Genomic DNA, 19,035 nt, shown 5'->3' on the forward strand with positions numbered 1-19,035 from the left:
CTCATAGGTCATCTTCATAGGTCGACGACATAGGTCGTCGTGAGAGCCCTCAGAGATCATCGTAAGGGCCCTCAGAGGCCGTCATAAGGGCCCTCAGAGACCAGCGTGGCCCCTGGAGTCTCCTTGGGGCCCTGGAGTATCTGTGGGACCCTAGCGATCGTCATGAGGGCCCTTAGTGGCCGTTGTAGGACCCCAGGGGACAGAGGTCGTCGTGGGAGCCCTCAGAGATCGTCATAAAAGGGCCCTCTGAGTCCGTCGTGCGGGCCCTCAGATGCCGCATGGAGCACCAAGCGCGGCTCGGGACACTTCTAGCCGGTGTGGGGGCCCCAGACTAGCATGGGGCGCTCCTGACCATAATTGGACATCCCGGATGATTCCACATCAGTGTTCGTTTCCCGATCCCTGGTTTTCGGGAGAAAATGTATTGGATGGTGCGACGGGCCCCTTGTACGGATTTTGGGGGTGCAAAAAGATATGTTTGCACCCCCATGTTTTTCGATGGGGGTGCAGCTGCACCCCCTGCACCCCCTATTCCGCCGCCACTGGCGTTCGGAGCGGCCTGGGCCGGCGGGCGAGCCGTGCGAACGTGCGCCAAATCTTGGGCCGAGCGGCCTGTCGCTGTTGGGCCGAATCTCCTTGGGCAGTTCGTTTCTTTTCTTGTCTTTGCATTGGCAGGGAATACGTCCTTGATCACGTGGTGATGTCTTGCACCACTTTCAGGTAATGTGGGAATTAATGCGTGCTAATTCTGAAAAAGGGCCACTGTGGATTGGTTAAAGGGACCCTCCCACCTTCAAAAAAGTTAATGAATTGGCACGAAAGTGATGTCGCTCGGTTCAGAAAGAGCGAAAACGAATATCTACCAAATTTCATCGAAAAATATTCACCGGTTTTCAAGATATTAGACTTTTTACTTTTGTTTACTTTTTGGGATCTCCGCTGTTCCTAGCGACTTTATTTGAAAGTGCGGCATTTGTTGCGCGCAAAGCAGCATATACCACCGCGTGCTACCAAACGTTTTAGTAAAAGATTTAAAAATCGTTAGATCTCCGCTGACGTCACAAATTCTAAGGGGGCATACCAATGCACTAGCCCCTTAGAATCCGAAAACTGCAAGTTTGAAATTCCATATCTCCGAATTAAAGCATTTGTCGATGTTGTGAGTGCCCAAACCGGTATTTGCAGGCCATGGCCACCAATTTGGCTATCTCAACTCAAAACTAATGTTAAGGTGGGAGTGTCCCTTTAAATCACAACCACCTCTTTTGCTGAGCTAATTTCTAGTAAACAAATGTGAATTAATCGTGATTCTTACGTTTGTTTATTACGAAATACGTACTAATATTTCCGGTTATCCTGCCAGGCGTCAGCCAAAATAATCACCCTGCCCTGGAGTCGTGACCGGCGGCGCAGACGAGCCATTTAGGCGACGCTATCTGGCGGCTCCTACTGCAGCTGGCCAGACGCGATCGCCGAATCCACCTTCAGTGGGTCCCGGCCCGCTGTGGTCTGCCGGGCACCAAGCGGGCCGACATATTGGCGAAGGAGGTCGCCGAACTCGAGCAGACCAACGCCCCCCTGGATGTCAAGGGCATCACCCGCGCCGCCGCCAGGTCTGCGCGCCGATCATGGCAGGAGAGCTGGCCCGGCGGCTGGTACCGTTCTATCTTCCCGGATCGGACCCTGCCTGCACCGGTGCGACTTGACAGCAGAGAGGCAGCGGTGGATATCCATCAGCTACGGGCCGGCCACTGGAGCGTATCAACAGTCAACACCACATCGGCCTCCACCGCATCGGCCACCGGCCGACCCCCGACTGCCCCGGCTGCATGGACACCGCCTGCCCTGCCGCCCGGTATCTGGTGTGCGGGGAGGACTGAGGAGGCGGACACCCCGCAGCACGTCTTACTGCGCTGCCCGTGCCTGTGCGGGGTCCGCTCCACGCACTAGGCAACATTCACGGACGCTCCACCGACCTACGCCAGGACGACGTGGTGGCGGCCTTGGCCGCTGGCTTCCGCTCATACCAGAGTCGGACGACTACGCCCCGATGACGGGGCCGAGGGGCACAACAACAACTACAACAACAACTGAGGCGTCAGCCGTTGCTTCCATCGACGGCAAAGCAGACCCCATCCCACAACAAATGTCTCTACATGTCACGCTGATTTATCTCAGAAAATCACATTGAAGAGTACTTCGCAGTTGTTTCACTAGGAAACGATCATCATTCCTATTTCCTACTTTCGGTTTCGCTGGTTTCCACCGAGCGCAGGGCAATGACGTTGACGCGACATGACCGGCGCTATGAAAAAAGGTAAAACGATTCAACCAGCATGCCATTCAATGACAGCCTGGAAGACTCCGAGCTCTGACCGACACCCATACAGAAATAGTCGCCGGTATATTCCAGAAAACACTGTCAGGTTTACCTGAACTGGCTACGTCTATTTCAGACATTGTGCCCACGCATCCACTGACGATATCTATAAAAGCAATTCGGTACGAGAGTCAAATAGGCATGAAGCGTTGAAATCGCAAATCCTCGAGTTACTGTCGCGAGTCACCGGTAACAAAGCTCTACCGCGCAGTGCCAGATGCCGTGTATTGAGGCAGAATTCAATCTCCTGAGTCGCCAAGGTTGTCCCAGCTCGGACAATTATTGTTCGAAGATACAAAACCCACGGTGTGACCTCACATTTTTCAAAAATATATAAAAACGCATTACCACTTTCCCAGTAATATCATGCAATAACAATCGATAAATGATGCTACCTTTCAGACATCCTAATCTACTCCTATAGTATGACATTCCAAAGAATATAGACTAAAATCCTCAAATATGGAAAGTTGAATCACAAATATTCGCTTTCATCAAAAAATCAACCATCAGGAACAGAGTTTCAGTTCAAACCGATACCGCCCGTCAACAGTATACACACGCCGAACCGTCACCTCTAATCCAAACTAGTTCCCCAGCATTCGATAACACTCGCAGTGTCCCATTCGGTAACCATGTCAGTCAGAAACCGATGGCACGGGGCCGCCGGGCGGCGTTTGTCTCTCAGCACACCAACTCTCCCGGTTGGTAAATTTTGGGCCAATGACGTCACGCGGCGCTCAGAGCATCTTGCGCACCATGTAGTTGAGAATGCCGCCGTGCCGGTGGTAGGTGAGCTCCACCTCGGTGTCGAAGCGCAGCACCACGTGGAACGTCTTGCCGTCTCCCGTCTGCAGGGGGGGGGGGGGGACACACGAGCGTCAGGGGTGAGGTACCGCCTCGTCCTTGGATCGCAGCTCTACGAATTCACCCAGCTTATTGGGAACTCGGAGGACAACACTCAACTCCAGCCAGACCGCCACCGGCTACAACTCCATCCAGGAATACATTTACAAAAAAGAGAGTTAGCCTCAATAACTTATCGATTTATAACTACGTTGTAGCAATTTCACTGACGTCATAAAAGTATCCAATAAATCATGCTAGTAACGCAAAGAAGAAAAGTGAAAATGACAGCCAGCAAAACTACCATTCACGATCAATGACATAACAAAGCGTGAATGCACCCAGACTCCATCAATAAAACGCTAACAGCGGGCCTAACCACACCACCCGCCGCACACATTGATTACCCACCCACGGCGCCTCCCCCTTCCCCTCTCACCGTGACGGGTACGTCCATGCCGGGGGTGAGCCGGTCAGCAGGCGGCAGCTGCACCGTGAACGTCTCGCGGCCGCTCAGACCCAGCGAGTCGGCCGATTCGCCGGCGCGGTACTGCAGCGGCACGATGCCCATACCGACCAGGTTACTACGGTGGATACGCTCGTACGTCTCGGCTATCACGGCGCGCACGCCCTGTGAAGGAACAGAGACAGTGTGTTGGCATAGGGCAGCACAGAGCACAGCACAGACCACAGGACAGAGCACAGGACAGATCACAGCACAGAGCACAGGACAGAGCACAGCACAGAGCACAGCACAGAGCACAGCACAGAGCACAGAGACAGAGCACAGTGTGTCAGCAGGGGAGGTGTGGGGACGGCTGGTGATAATACAAACAAGTCGTCAACGGCGTGAGTCATGAGACCATCAAACAGCCCAAAACAGCCGTCATTTAAAGAACCCTTGGAACCAGCCTACTCGACAGATGATGTCAGTGCAGGCACTAGCGGCCAACAAATGAAATCAAAACACCACCCATATAATCAATAAAACAAATGCATCAACTGTTCGAAGAAACTTTGCAACAATAAAATTTGTATCTATCCCATGTTTAACTTCACCCACCCGCTCCCGTCCCCTTTCCCGCCCCACCGACTTACCATGAGGAACGGCCCCTTGGCAGCCCAGTCTCGCGAGCTGCCCGAGCCGTAGTCCTTCCCTGCCAGAATGATGAGCGGCCGGCCCTCCTGGCGGTAGCGGTCGGCCGCGTCGTACACATCCATGGTGTCTCCGGAGGGCACGTGAACGGTGCGCGGCCCGGGCGCGTCCACCAGTCGGTTCACCAGCCGGATGTTAGCGAACGTGCCGCGAGCCATCACGGCGTCGTTACCGCGCCGGGAGCCGTACGAGTTGAACTCGCGCGGAGTTAGCCTGGCGGGCAGGTGGCGAAGTGGGAGTTAGGGTCGGAGAAGGGACAAGAGATATCTTGAACCGCATGAAGCGATCGTGGGGAGAGATCTACCGCTATCCCAGTTTTCGAAGATTTATGCTATGGCCAGCAACATATTCAGTAGTGATAGCAGCGAATACGTGGACATTCATCACATGAATTGACAACTAAGATAAGTGGCCGATATTCTGGTCGCGTCATTCACACAACTGGTCTCAACGGGGTTCAACAAGTTACTCACTGCATTCATTGATATGCATGGCTTACTGAACTTCGCGGTACAAGGACCCATGACTGAGAGTTTCTCGGTTCGTTCGTCCCGCCGCTCCCTAAGCGCCCCTAAACTGACCCCCTGGCGGCTAGGTAGCGCGCCGCCGGACTGTTGCGGGAAATACTGCCGGGTTATCGCGGGAAATACTGCCGGGCTGTTTGGGGAAATACTGCCGGGCTTTTGCGGGAAATACTGCCGGGCTGTTTGGGGAAATACTGCCGGGCTTTTGCGGGAAATACTGCCGGGCTGTTTGGGGAAATACTGCGGGGCTGTTGCGGGCGATACTGCCGGGCTATTGCGGGAAATACTGACCCCCTGGCGGCCAGGTAGCGCGCTGCCGGGCTGTTGCGGGCGATACTGCCGGCCGGTGAGATGTGGTCGGTGGTCACAGAGTCGCCGAGGAACAGCAGCGCATGCGCCTCCTGAATCACCACTGGCGGTGGCAGCTCCTGGGCGCAGAAACGTCCCGGTCAGTGGGAGAGGTCACGGTGGGGCAGGGTCAGGGCATCAACTGCTGTACCTACAGACAGACGGGTCACAGACAGTAACAGTCGGGGTAGAGGAGCAGGTATGGTCTGTGCTGGAATCCGTAAGGTTAGAGACTTTAACTGTGGGCCTGACGGGTGCGATAAGAGTATGATCGTACGTACAGCCCACCGCTAAAGTAATGTCCGGTTTTATCAATCTCAACGGATGGCTTTGACTGCCGATTTTTAAATGCGGAGCGATTGAAAAGAAGACGTCAATAGATAAGGTTGCAGCTGCAAGGGTAACGATACAGGTTAGCTACATTCAAAGTTTCATTGTGGTCTGGCTAATCATTCCTAAGCTTCAGAAGCAGAACATACCCAGGACTGAAACCGCACATTACTTATGCAACTGTGGACTGTACATTGTCTGAATTCGGTGATGGACAGGTATTGGGTGGTAAGGAACGGGTTAGGTCTGAGCTCGGCAAGATGAGACAAGCAGCACGGAACAGGATAATCAAAGACATGTCTCAGCAAGAGCTTTCGCCTAAATTCTAGCCGAATTACATTCTGTATTTGAAAGGAGATTCAGCACAAGGCGCCTAATCCAAACAGTAGAATAACACTAAATTAGAAGGAGTTCTCACATCTCTCACTTCTCTTCCATACATTCTCATTGAAAAATAGTATGTGTGAAACACACGGACCTTGGTCATGCCCTGGAAGAAGGGCGGCAGCTTGATGTAGGTGGAGTTGTCGTCCCACGGGTACAGCTTGGTCTCCGGCGTCTCCAGCGAGTTCCAGTTCTCGTTGCCTGGCAGTGATGAAACAATGAGTATGAGGAATACACGCAATTTCAGAATCCGATCTAGAAACAGCTGATGAACGATGAAAGACAACAGCTGCTTTCATCAGAGATATGTACCCATGTAATTGTCACATGAATGCCAATTAATGAGAGTATACACTTTGACAGACTGCATCACAATCATAACGCGTTATTGGGGCCGGTTTCACCGCATGTCAGCACACTGACCGTGCACCGCATCTCCCAACAACACTGACTGTTACTTAGCTCCAGTTGGGGTGGTGACGGAGCGCTACTCACCCTGTGTGATCTTGGAGTAGACCTGTTTAAACATGGCCGGGATCACCGACTTGGCCTCGAGCGCCTGGATCTCCTCTCGTGTCGGCCAGATGTCGCGCAGGTACACCGGATCTCCGGACTCGGAGGTGCCTACACACACACAGGGGAGCAGGTGAAGGACAAAGTTGGCCGGCATCGAGCATAGCATCGGATGCTTCACACCAATATACTACTTCACGACATAGGTATTTGACGAAATATGCTAGGTCTACTCGGAAAGCTACAAGACATATTTATTCCAACAATTATAACCGTTGTACTTTTCTAACAGTGAATGATCGCATAGCATTCGAACGTCCCTAAAACACAAGTTACTTTCACTCATAGAGGAAAAACTAATACCTTTCTACTATTTCAAGCATCATTCACATTTTTTTCTATTTCCATGCCGTCCACGCCAGCGGTACGACGACGCCCCGTTCTCACCGAGCGGCGTCGTCTCAAAGTCGATGTCGACGCGGCCGGCCAGCGCGTAGGCGATGACTAGCGGCGGCGAGGCCAGGTAGTTGGCGCGCGAGTGCGGGTGGATGCGGCCCTCGAAGTTGCGGTTACCGGAGAGCACGCCGCAGCACACCAGGTCACCCTGGGGTTGGAAGGGGGAAGGGGTGAGTAAAGCTGTTCAGGTTAAAGTCACATGATTCCCTACGAGCTGAGCCGATTGCGCTCATAGTCGCCGGTAAAATAAACAGACCCTGTTCAAGGCAGTTATGATCTTAGACTGCACGTGCAGGGCACAATATTACATTCCTTCGGCCATCACCCAGAAGGTACCGTAAGTTACCGGTTTAGAATTTAAGACTGAGAGGTGAGATGCATTATGACTACGGTGAAAATAAACTTCAGCCTCGACTGGATTGGCGCGCCGTTTTCTGTTGGGAGAAATTAGCAGCGCAGCATTTTCTGTGTCCATCCCATATTTTTGACACACCTCTACCACCCGTGCCCATCCCTGCCGCTCGCACCAGTTCGTCCCTCTTCCCTCCTCACCTTTTCGATGGCCTCGCTGACGGGCTCGGGCAGCGGCCCGCTGTTGCCGATACAGGTCATACACCCGTAGCCGACCACATCAAAGCCGAGCTGCTGTAGGAACGGTAGCACACCACTGTCCTCCAGGTAGTGGGAGACGACGCCGGAGCCGGGGGACAGGGACGTCTTGATCCAAGGCTGGACCGACAGGCCGCGCTCCACCGCCTTCTTGGCCAGGATACCTGTAGCGAGAAGAGGTGGGGCAGCGGGGTGACTATGTAGATGAACAGCAAGGGACGGCACGACGTGGATACACACAGATGGACAACCCCTTTACGACAGTAGTTATTCAGCAGAGCTGTGGTCGGGTATCACTATCAACCGAATTTACTGAAAGCGCAACGGTGCTAAGTTATGCAGATCGTTGTTTTTAAGCGGAAACGTTATTTAGCACCACAAGATGCGTCACCAGTTTCGGTCTTTCTCAAATTACCTAACAGTGGCATCCCTCAGGCTTCCCAATGCTCCGAACAGAACGTTGCAGTTGCTGGCCTTGGCGTCTGTAACTGCAGCCGCGTCTCACGGTCTCGCCTGCCCCTGACGTCACGCTACGGTTGGTGTTGGTGCAGCTGGTGATGGGTTGCTGTTGGTGTCTGTGTTGGTGCCTATGTAGTGCCGTGTCTGTCTCACCTGCTCCCAGCATGACGCTCGGGTTGCTGGTGCTGGTGCAGCTGGTGATGGGTTGGTGTTGGTGTCTGTTGGTGCCGTGTCTCTCTCACCTGCTCCCAGCATGACGCTCGGGTTGCTGGTATTGGTGCAGCTGGTGATGGCGGCGATCACCACCGAGCCGTGTCCCAGGCTGTACGTCTGTCCGTCCAGTGTGAACTCCTCCCTGTGAGATAGCCGCTCCGGCGCCAGGCCGTAACCCTTAAATCCAACCTGTGGACGCAGCCAGCGGAGGAAAAGGAGCGCAGGACGGTCAGACTCTCCTCGGAACATGCATTCAGATGTCGTGGTACCGTAAAGCTTTGTGTTTGAACGTCAAGTGCTGAACAATTGCCTGTCTCAATAAGCCAAAACGTACTCATGGACATGTAATCATGAATACCGACAAGCTAAATATGAATCACATGAAACATTATGACATGCTGAGCATGCACAACACAATTACATATTCTGATGTGGCTCAAAATGCGTGTTTTATCCACCATCATCCGTTAGAGCCCCCCCCCCCGCGCATACTATAAATTCTGTCAGACGTACTTCTCAATCGGAAATCACCAATGCCCACCTTATTGGAAAGACACTGCAGAAAATCCTCCTTCATTCCAGATGCATCCACGCGGTCGTGGGGCCGTTTAGGTCCGCTCAGGGACGGTACCACGGAGGCGAGGTCGAGCTCGACCACCTGTGAGAAGGTCGGGTCCTCTCCAGCCGACGAGTAGTCGCGGAACAGACCGACGCGACGCAGGTACGCCTCGGTCACCGCGATACGCGCCTCGTCACGGCCTGTAGGGGGCGGGGGGGGGATTGTGACGGATGGGGAGGACGGTGGTGAAGTGAGGGAACACGCAGAACTCGGGTAATACCTAAGCTTACACAATTATTTACTTAAAAGCGTGAATTACAGACCTGCCCTATTCCATCATACTTGTCGTTCCCTCCCTCCGTTTCAGGTAGCCCCTAGTCTTACAATCTTTCGTCCACTCTCTCCCGCCCCAAATCCCGCATAGAACACACAGAATGGGCGTTGACACAGAAGTTCATGCAGTGAACCACCCTGAACTCTCAATTATAAATCATCAGTCCACTGACCGGTCTGTCTCAGATAGTCGATGCTCTTGGCGTCCACTGGGAAGAAGCCGACGGTGGCGCCGTACTCTGGACACATATTGGAGATGGTGGCTCGATCAGCGATCGACAGCTGACTCACGCCGGGACCGAAAAACTCGACAAACTTGCCCACCACGCCGACACGACGCAGGTGCTGACGGAGACGGAGGTCAGGTCAGATACGGTGAGTCTTCTTTAGAGGTTATCGCATCAAACGTAACATAAACCTCCAAATCAACAGCATCAACATAATAGCAATAATCAGAACAATCAACAGCAAAACTTGGCACAAACTTCCCAGAATCATCAATGTAAAAAACTTCTAAATCAGCAGCAACAACATAATAGGTAACAACCATAAGAACAATTAACAGCAAACTTGTCACAAACTTCTTAGAACCATCACGCTGTCACCACAGCATCAGTCAACCCAAACCTGAATCATTACTCTCCCCCCTAGCCACACTCCCTCCCTCTCACACTCCTCACTCTCCCCTCCCACACGCACCACTCTTCCCTGTCCCTTCTCTCACCTTTGTGATTGTGAGCACAATATCGGTGGACGTCGCCAGCGGGCTGGCCGTCCCTGTGATCTTATATCCGACCACGGGAGGCAGCACCATGCTGATGGCCTGTCCCAGCATCACCGCCTCTGCCTCAATCCCGCCCACGCCCCAGCCGAGCACGCCCAGGCCGTTGATCATGGTGGTGTGGCTATCGGTGCCGACCAGAGAGTCGGGTCGGAGCAGGCCGTCCGTGTCGAACACGACGCGTGCCAGGTACTCGAGGTTCACTTGGTGCACGATACCGGAGCCCGGAGGCACGATCAGCATGTTGCGGAACGCCTGGGAGCCCCACTGTGGAGGGGGAAGACGGGGAGGGTGAGTGGTGCACAGTGTTGTATGCTAGTGTGAGCGTTGAACAACACAGAAGATCCTCGTTTGGTCTCCTATGACACCTTAACTTTACCTCCAAATTTGGCACAATAGCGAAATCGCTACCTCAAAGCAGTTCAACCCCGATTTTCAAATGCCACCGACACCTAGAATAGCCATGCTATGTTGTAAACTAATAAAATACGATTATTTTTAAGCCCCTAGCACCGATAAGGATAACAATTGTAGAGTAACCCACACGTTCAGCCACCATCGTGCCGTACCTTGAGAAACTGGAACCGTTCCTTGTTCCGCTCAAACTCCAGAGCCTGGTTCTTCTTCAGAGCGTCAGAGCTGGCCGCAAGAAAAACGAAAAGTGCGTCAGCTTCGAGGGAACACAACGACCTTGTCAATATAGCAGCTAAAGTACACAAGCATCATCATAATTACACGAGCAAACCACGTCCCAGTCCCCGCTGTCACCTCAGCAACAGGTATATCGCCTTCCACTGCACCACAGACCTCTGAAAAACACGTTAAAATACCTGCTACTAATCAGACACACGAAACACTCAACCCCAAACCAGTCAACCATTCACTAACACCTCTCTCATCTCACCCCACCTGGCAGCTACCTGTCTGCTCCCGTCACGAAACTCACGTGCGTGTGAAGTCGGCCTGCACCGAGTGGTCGATGACAAGGTCCGACGGACAGACGGGGTTGATTTTGTCCGGGTCCCCGCCCAGGGAGCGCACTGCCTCGCGCATGGCGGCAAAATCCACCACGGCCGGCACGCCCGTGAAGTCCTGGAGGGGGCGGGAGAGAGGGACAGTGAGCACAAGCGCTAAAAAGCGGTACGGGAGAGATATGAGCATCAAAACATAGCGATACAATGGTTGAGAGCACATGGAAATGGAGCGCTCACTACAATACTTTGCAGACAATAAGCAGAGAAAACTGAATGACCTTCAGGGATGAACAGATCCTACTTACCCACTTACCTAATAAAGACCACGACTCCCTCTTCAGCTAATCAATCTGACCTCTGCCATCCCCCACCATACCCATTCTCTCAGTGGTTCCTCCTCCCATCCCCTCCTCTCCCGTCCCACCTGCAGGATGACCCGCGCCGGTTTGAAGGGCACCTCCACGGCCGCAGCGTCGTCGGCCGTGTTGGCTCGCCAGTCCAGGATGTTGGCGACGTCGGCACTGCGCACCTGGAACTCGTCACAGCAGCGCACCGCCGACTCGAGCAGAACGCGCACGGAGAACGGCAGCTGGTCTGGGGGAGGAGGGAAATCACACATAGTGGTGGCAGCAGGCATACAGAAAATGACAATGCAGGCAACAGAAAATGACAACTATTTTGGAAAGGGAACAGGAGAAGAGAGGCTAGAGATGGCTGGCAGGGCAGCACACATACAGAGGAGTTTATCGAAATCTGTCATACAGAATCCACAGATAGGTGTGCAGTACCTCTGACTCTGGCCTGATAATGACACCCACTGGAACTTTGACACCTGGCATCCCTAAATACCCTTATTACAGTGAAACGATTTAGGTCTGCACTCTGCAGCCTTTTCCTTTGGCTTAACATTTCTTAGGAGTGGACATTCAAAGTACATAGCACACTTGGTTCAGGTGCAGCTCTGCAGCCTGCGCCCTGCACTTGCACCAGTCTTTAGAAATACTAGACAATATAGTGGATGTATTGATGTTAAACACTATACTTACCATATCTCGGGTCATTTAGAGCTGTGATGTCATAGTACTTGTAGGCGGTTTCCCCCACAGTCAGCTCCTTCAGAATGTTGTCATATGGGTTTTTGCCTGCAAGAACATAATGCATTAGACAATATAGACATCCCACTGTAAAACAAGAATCTTGCATCACATGAAGAAAAAGCAACAGAGTATTAGGCATGAATAAGGTAAAGACAATCCAACCACACTAAAATATCTACATTATTGCAGCTTGCAAGGGTCATTAATGTGCCAATTACATGTGAAGCACTGAGGTTATGTAGAAAAAAACCTAAATCAAAGTGCATGCATACTCAGCAATGCCAATTACATTTGTTGTGTGATAAAATTTCCAGTTTGACCGGATTCCAACTCACCAGTGCAATCCATTTTTCATGCCAACCAAACCAAGCTTGATTGATGTTCTTATTTCTGAAAATAAATATAAAGACAGCATGGACAGTGAAACAGTCAATCAACACGTTTCAATTCATGGATAGATTAAAGGATGCCAGTGAGCCAAACATTACAAAAAGGGTTGTAATTTTAAGCTTCTGTGAGTTGTGAGTCCAGAGTTGGAATTGTGGCCTCTTTCTTAACCCAGCATTTTATCCTCCAGGTGGGTTAGCCCCGTCCAGCATTCAGCCTTTCGGGACCCGCTCCGGCTCAGGAGCTCTGTTGGGTCGCTAGTGTTTTTAAATCAGCATGCTGTTGGTTTCCCATATAAGGAAGTTATTGCTGGCACTTTTTGGCCTCTCATTGGTCTAACAAAACGACCACTTGAATTCCAGCAATGAGGAGCCAAGAAGTAGCAGCATGATCGCAGCCTGCTGATAGATAAATGGGGGCGAACAGAACTCCTGATTCGACCTGAAGCCTGATGCACCTAACCTAAAAATATTTGACTTACCATTGCTTGCAATCTATTCGTTTGAGCCTTTTCCTTTTCCTCAGGTATGCAAAAATCAGTGGATGAGGTTAGGGAATAGGGGTACCTAAGGGTTGGTTTATGGTTATGTTCTGACTTCGTTGTTTTTTTTTAGCTATTTCACCCAATTTTTGCTATTTTAACCATTTTCCATTTTTATTTGTGTTTGGACAAAGAAATGCAGTCTTAAAATAGCCACTCAGACTATTATATGCTTTTACAGAGTCCTTTAAGTTTATCTAAAATTTGGCAGTTCAAGTTGGCACAAACTGGAAAGGTAAAAAAGCTCCTAAAATACCGAGCCAAACTCCAAAGCCATAGTAAGCCTAGAAACCAGATATGAGGTTACTTCATAGGACACTTTGAATTAAGTTGAAGTCCCTTAAGTCTGTAAAAGACATTATTAACAGACTCACTCCACCCTGACCCAACTCCACCCACCACCCACCAGTCAAACGCGAAGAAAAAATTGCGATGTTTACACTTATGACCTCGGAAATGTAACATCTGCGTCATATCAGCAATCAAAACAATGAGATCGTATGGTGCTGCCAGGGTATATTGAGTGAAGGTGCTGCCACCCAAGGCCCTAAATACCACAGTGTATATAAATACAGTGTCGGCAAATGAGCCTGGTCACGTGACCGGCGGACTCGCTGTTTTTCGAGGGATCCGCACGTGCGGTTGTGGCGGGGGCACCTCCCGGTAACTGTGGTGCCGACTCGCTCTCGGCCCCCATAGGGATACAATGGGACCTACTTTTTGATTAGCTCTCCTGACTAAACTAGGACGAATTTTTCAAAGATACAACTAGCACCACATGCAGTCGTGTGTAAGCTTTCTAACGGTACCAAAAATATATTTTTATCGGCAAAATTGAATAAGTACAGGCCCATTTTAGGTTCGATTCGCGCTTATGACGGAAGAGAAGCCACCACTAATTATAAATACAACGAACAAGTGTTGAAAACCGGAGTATAAATGCAGTTTTGAATTACATTAAAGCCATTTTCAGTCACTGCAACCGATGAGTGGAAGTGATCGGTGTATTAGGTCACCCGTTACCGTTAGGTATTACTTTTTAACTACCTACCAACAACACCCATAGGTATTGTTCTGATCTATTCCAGACAACAAACTAAGGTTTTGTGTTGAACTGTGCCAGAAAGAGCAGTTAGATCAAATATGGATACGAAGGTAAATAGGACTATACGAGCATCCATGTTGATACGTTTATGCTGGAGCTAGTAGTTGATAGGTGTTCCGTTCTATTGATGCGGGCAAACAACGAATCGGGGTTGTCATGGGCGAATCTATAGGTATAATTGTGTCTTGTATGAAACATGCACGGTATCTGCAAATACTAGAATGCTGCTGCTAAGCTGAAAGAAGGCTCAGCCGGACTTTTATACTATGAACCGGCCATGTTTAGTTTATGCCGGGCTCGAGGGTGCAGTGTTCGTCACGGGCCAGCCAACCCACAGAACACAGCCCATCCCAAGCGGGGCCCATGGGCGCCGAACCCAGCCCAGCTCAGGCCCATTGAATTTCACACGCTTTTGAGGCTTTTATGGCGGTCGCCGGAATATGCAAATGGTAGATCAACTCTTCAAAAATTGTTTCAATATCTACTTCGCTGGGAGGAAATGAGCTTTGATTGTCAAAAAATGCAAAACTTTGCATTTGTTACAGGCACAACATCCGAAATGCAACATGTGCTTACAGTTGTACGCCCGTCCTTAACATGGTTGTCATGAAAGTTGGGGGAGGGGGGAGGCGGCCGCACGTTGAGGGGTCACAGTCCGGTATTTTGACGCCCCCCCCCCCTTTACCGCCTGAACGGGAACCTTCACTCCATCCCGTCCTCTGTATTAACCGCCTTTAAGCCCGCCCGATGACCCTGCCGTTTTCAAAGCCAACCTGAGCTGAGCAAGATAATTCGGTGTAAACGTCGACAACTGCAGTGAGTTGTGTGCAGTCCCGGTGTTCCGCTACAACATTATTGCACCTCTCGTTTTCGCCATCATCGACGCCGTGCACTTCCGAAACATGGATGCTCCGGGACAGTTTGAAACAAGTAGATGTCCTACACGGACGCTTTGCACATCCAGTGTCTATACATATTTCCATATTTCAAACAAATCGAGCAGAAAATATTATAACGAAACAGTGGCGTACAGCGTACAGCGTACAGCGGGGATATCTGAACAATGCACCATACATGACGAAGAGCCAGCAGACCCTGGTGCAGCTCAAGACGGCGGTCGTTGATACCACTCTTGTGCCTGCGCCCAATGCGCGCCAACGTTGGCGGGGGGGGGGGGGGGGGAGCAGTGAGTCATTCAATACGTTGAGCTACTTTGAACATGTTCCATAGCGGCCTGACAGTAGCAAATGTGTGTTGGCTAGCTGCGCAACTGAGTAAATTTTCACACAATTTTACTTCCTTTGATTTGCAAATCCTTTTATCTGGTAAACATGCTTTAATTAAGTAGAATGATAATGAAGTGATTCAGTTTTTGGAAACGTTTCAGAACAAAACATATTAAAACAATGTATCATACGTATTATCAGAATAACAACAAAGACCGCCGGCCATCGGTCATGAACACCGTTCACCTGTCACTATCACTGCCAGTGGAAACGCACACACACACGCGCGCACACGGACACACACGTCAGCCGCAGTCAGTTACAGGTAAGTTCCCAGAGGCCTCTCCGACGGCGGCCGGCCGGCTCCCAGAGGCTGCTCCGACAGCGGCTGGCCGTGGCTCCCAGGGACTGCTCCGACGGCGCGGCGGCTGTCGCTACCAGGGGCTGCTCCGACGGCGCCTGGCGCGCCGCTCGCAGATCCTCCTTGGAGTTCTAGCGCGCTGATGGTGGCTGTGTGATCCGCTTTCCCTTTCTGAGCTTGGTGTAGCACAGGCGACCTGCAACCACATCACAAAAACTGAGTTTGTGAATTTGAATCAACTTTGAACTGAACCACAACTATTATGTTTTTATGAAGATTTACCAAACCAACAATTTCAACTTCCACACTGCGCTGACAGGTATACACATAATACACAAATAAAGGCTAAAACCGTTTTTCCACTTCTTCCACTTGTCATCAATACATTTTGCCCAAGATATGAGTGTGCAACAAGTAATACATATGACTAGCCTGCTGCATCGCTTTGATGGCTTCGTGCAAAATGTAAACCTAAAAATTTCGCTCTTTCTGATTTATGGCACATCACTTTTATGCCAATTTATTAACTTTTTGGAAGGTGGCATTGTCCCTTTAACACAGGCAAGCCCTTGCCGAGCCCGGCATATGCCCGGCCTCCTCGAGCTTAGGCCCGGCAAAAGTCCGGCGGGTCCGATTTTAAGCCCGACACCGGGGCCCTGTTTCACCGGTGATAGCAGCACGATGCTTTTACACGTGTCAAATTGGGTTTCCATGGAGACATGAACAGGCCCATTGCTCCAACACTACCACAAGTGTGACGTCAGCTCGCGCAATTTGATAGCAGCGTGGTAGCAGCGTCCCGTGAAACACCGCCCGGGCCCGTAGGCTCAAGACTTGCATCATTACTATGCATATACTGGTATGGTAAGCAACCTGGCATATGAGTTGGACTCAAACAATGAAGTTAAGTGGCTAGTGCTTACCGGAAATGAGCAATCTGGTACCCGATGTCCCGTTGTACTGGAAGAGTGTTGGGATGCAGCTGCCCTCCTCAAAATGACAGGAACAGAGCTGGGAAGTGCTCCTGGGAACTGCATCTGCACGTCTGTAAATGACAGATGCAACAAATGTAACAACTGGCATACTGTTCTTGCACGTGGACTTTTACATACAAAATGCCTTGTGTTTAGAGGTAAGATATTGACTCAGACAGCACAGCCACAGCTTCTAAACAAGATGGTATCACTGACACTGTATCATGTTATTTTGGCTCCAGAATCCAGAATCAGAAGGTTGACATCCTCACCTAGCAATCAAAATGTAGTTAATTGGCTTTATATCAATGTGAGGTGCTAAGAGTGAACAATTATGATTATTTACAATGCTTCAGAACATGGTCAAACCTTAACTAACCCAACCTACAGTGGTTCGCTAGCAACATTCGTAGCACGTCTTTTTTGTACATAGTAACTGGAATATATGCTAGGTAAGAGTACCTACATCTTTTCTTTTTTTGTTAAAGAGGTATGCATTTGGCCTGTAGCCTATAACACACCTCTTCAACCAAAAATATTTTCCTTACCCATCCCAACACATCCCTTAGAGCTGCCTGCGGCATTACACTCAACGGATTACCAGGTCAAAGCATTACCTTCATTAGGTAACTTGTGGTAAACATGATAAGCTTTTAATGGATTTCATGTTCTCTTTCCTGTAATTAGTTTTATGCAATGGATTTGATTTGTTATGCTCATTATGATCAGCACAAAAATAAAACTTTTATATAAACAATATTTTCTGTATTTTAATAAAAGAAGAACTATATTTGGTAGTAGTAAAGCAGGCGTCACACTTCTTTTTGCAACCAAGGAGAGGTGCTGTAGGTTAGGTTGTAGGTTCTAAGTTGTAGGTACCTAGGTTGTAGAGTTTAGGTTGTAGGTATGGCTAGGTCAGGTTTAGTTAGGTTTGTTTTGGCTTGGTTCAATTAGAAAGCATCTCTGGGTATAGCACCTCTCCTTCATTGCAAAAAGTAGTGTGACGCCTGCTTCACAACTACCCAATATTCTATAGAAAATATTGTTTGACGCGGAAGCTTGCATTGATTAATCATGTTGTAAAATTCAAACCCATTGGCTGTTAGCAGCATGCCAATGCTGATTAGCTGACGATGACATGGCTGCATTCCTCAGCAAATTCCTCAAGAAGGCACTTTTCAGGACGAGAAATGGAATCTTTGCCTATGGTGATCATTGGGCTGTAAAAGCTCCTGGTTTGTGCTTGTCATTACATAACATTTATTACATTTATCATTACTACATAATGTATTGCATTTATCAATACAGCTAACAAGGACACATCTGGATCTTACCAAGGACACATCTGGATCTTACCTGACAGCCCTCACCCGAGCGACCCTCATCTTCTCCTCTCTTGGAAACCTCCTAAATGTACCTACATCTTGCAGCAACACAAAACTGAATCAGAGTAAGAGCTCTGCAATCTGCAATAAAATACTAGGCAGGTCACGGCAAAATACAAGAGAAAAGATTGAAAATCTGATACAAGCTTAAAATTGTATAAGATTTGGAGCAAGCAGTTTGTTGACGCCATCAAATGTATCAACCGCGCAGTATTTGTCATCAAATTTTGGTGCCGAGTCAAGGTCAAATGTCACGTGACATTTGGCCGACAGTTGCTAAATACAAGGTTGCACGGACTTATTTCTACTAAACCTACCAGAATATAGTTTCACGGTTGATTATTTAAATAATTATTCAATCAAAATTTCTTTATTATTATCTCGTAATCATTTATAAGCAATTTTATAAATCAACTTTCAATTTGCTTGCCTTTTACTAGCAAAATAACTTTTCTAGTATTGGGTCAACATAGTGGTGTAGCAGTAGGAACCACATCTGGCAAAACCCCAATGCCTACATACAGCAGAAAAGCAGCCACCAGGTGTCGCCACAGTCGCCACTTGGTCGCCAAACAGATGTCGCGCGCGTCGCCAATCGCCACACTACCGATTTCCATAAGGACGCATATGTACGGATATGTATAGGAAAGTCGCCCTTAAGGATTACGCTTACATCCTTTGCTTATGAGGTCGGTGGTTGGAAATTGGGAGGGGCTCAGCTATTTTCGACCACAGATATGCCTTTATCACATGATGAGGAACATGCTGATAAGCGTTTTATGCGTCATAACAGCACAAAAGTATTTTTAATCATTTTTCAAAAATAGCCGTTCTGCCGTATCTTTCAGTGCAAGGTGCTGTCGGTCATCCCCGACGTGACGTCACGCAGGGAATTTGCCAGATTTTCCTACTAGACTTCGACACCCCCTGCTGCCACCTATACAGTTTATAGAAAGTAATCTTGGTTTATGGTACCTAATAAAACTAAGGTAAAAGGCAAGTAAAAGGGGTAAAAGGGTTACGGACCAGAGGCGCCCTTTTTCGATGTCCGAGAAGTTAGCCAACATCCAACACAACAGAATTTGCAACGTTGA

General features: G+C 49.6%; 1 protein-coding gene and 1 long non-coding RNA gene across 7 annotated transcripts; both read right to left on the bottom strand.

The window, feature by feature from the left end:
• Positions 1–2,585: 2,585 nt before the first annotated feature.
• LOC122387005 (cytoplasmic aconitate hydratase-like) lies at positions 2,586–13,433 on the bottom strand. Of its 5 annotated transcripts, none has more exons than XM_043376796.1 (18): positions 13,297–13,433; positions 12,298–12,352; positions 11,912–12,007; positions 11,290–11,459; positions 10,838–10,983; positions 10,461–10,530; positions 9,835–10,158; positions 9,284–9,455; positions 8,760–8,977; positions 8,248–8,407; positions 7,490–7,710; positions 6,929–7,085; positions 6,464–6,592; positions 6,063–6,169; positions 5,198–5,334; positions 4,325–4,595; positions 3,666–3,857; positions 2,586–3,231 (listed from the first exon to the last, which is right to left on the bottom strand). In XM_043376796.1, the coding sequence occupies exons 2-18, from the start codon at positions 12,308–12,310 to the stop codon at positions 3,121–3,123; spliced, it is 2,694 nt and encodes an 897-aa protein (XP_043232731.1). In that variant the 5' UTR covers positions 12,311–12,352; positions 13,297–13,433; the 3' UTR covers positions 2,586–3,120. The 5 variants fall into 5 exon arrangements, with proteins under 5 accessions (XP_043232731.1, XP_043232729.1, XP_043232728.1 ...); XM_043376794.1 differs by having other exon boundaries at positions 12,831–13,396; XM_043376793.1 differs by having other exon boundaries at positions 13,290–13,316.
• A 1,465-nt stretch (positions 13,434–14,898) lies between these two features.
• Positions 14,899–18,149, bottom strand: LOC122387006. Of its 2 annotated transcripts, none has more exons than XR_006257473.1 (3): positions 17,913–18,149; positions 16,506–16,627; positions 14,899–15,778 (listed from the first exon to the last, which is right to left on the bottom strand). It is a non-coding gene; the product is annotated as an uncharacterized LOC122387006 (long non-coding RNA). The 2 variants fall into 2 exon arrangements; XR_006257474.1 differs by lacking the exon at positions 17,913–18,149 and adding an exon at positions 17,174–17,300.
• Between the last annotated feature and the right edge of the window lie 886 nt (positions 18,150–19,035).

Source organism: Amphibalanus amphitrite, unplaced genomic scaffold (genome assembly GCF_019059575.1).
Source record: "Amphibalanus amphitrite isolate SeventyFive unplaced genomic scaffold, NRLGWU_Aamphi_draft 000270F_arrow, whole genome shotgun sequence".
NCBI classification, from domain to species: domain Eukaryota; kingdom Metazoa; phylum Arthropoda; class Thecostraca; order Balanomorpha; family Balanidae; genus Amphibalanus; species Amphibalanus amphitrite.

What these genes read in the sequence shown, in the direction of transcription:
- LOC122387005 (XM_043376796.1), bottom strand. An exon ending in TCAGCGAGGCCATCGAAAAG is followed by an intron (nt 7,086 to 7,489) that starts GTGAGGAGGGAA and finishes TTCCAACCCCAG; the next exon opens with GGTGACCTGGTGTGCTGCGG. An exon ending in CTTTGAGACGACGCCGCTCG is followed by an intron (nt 6,593 to 6,928) that starts GTGAGAACGGGG and finishes GTGTGTGTGTAG; the next exon opens with GCACCTCCGAGTCCGGAGAT.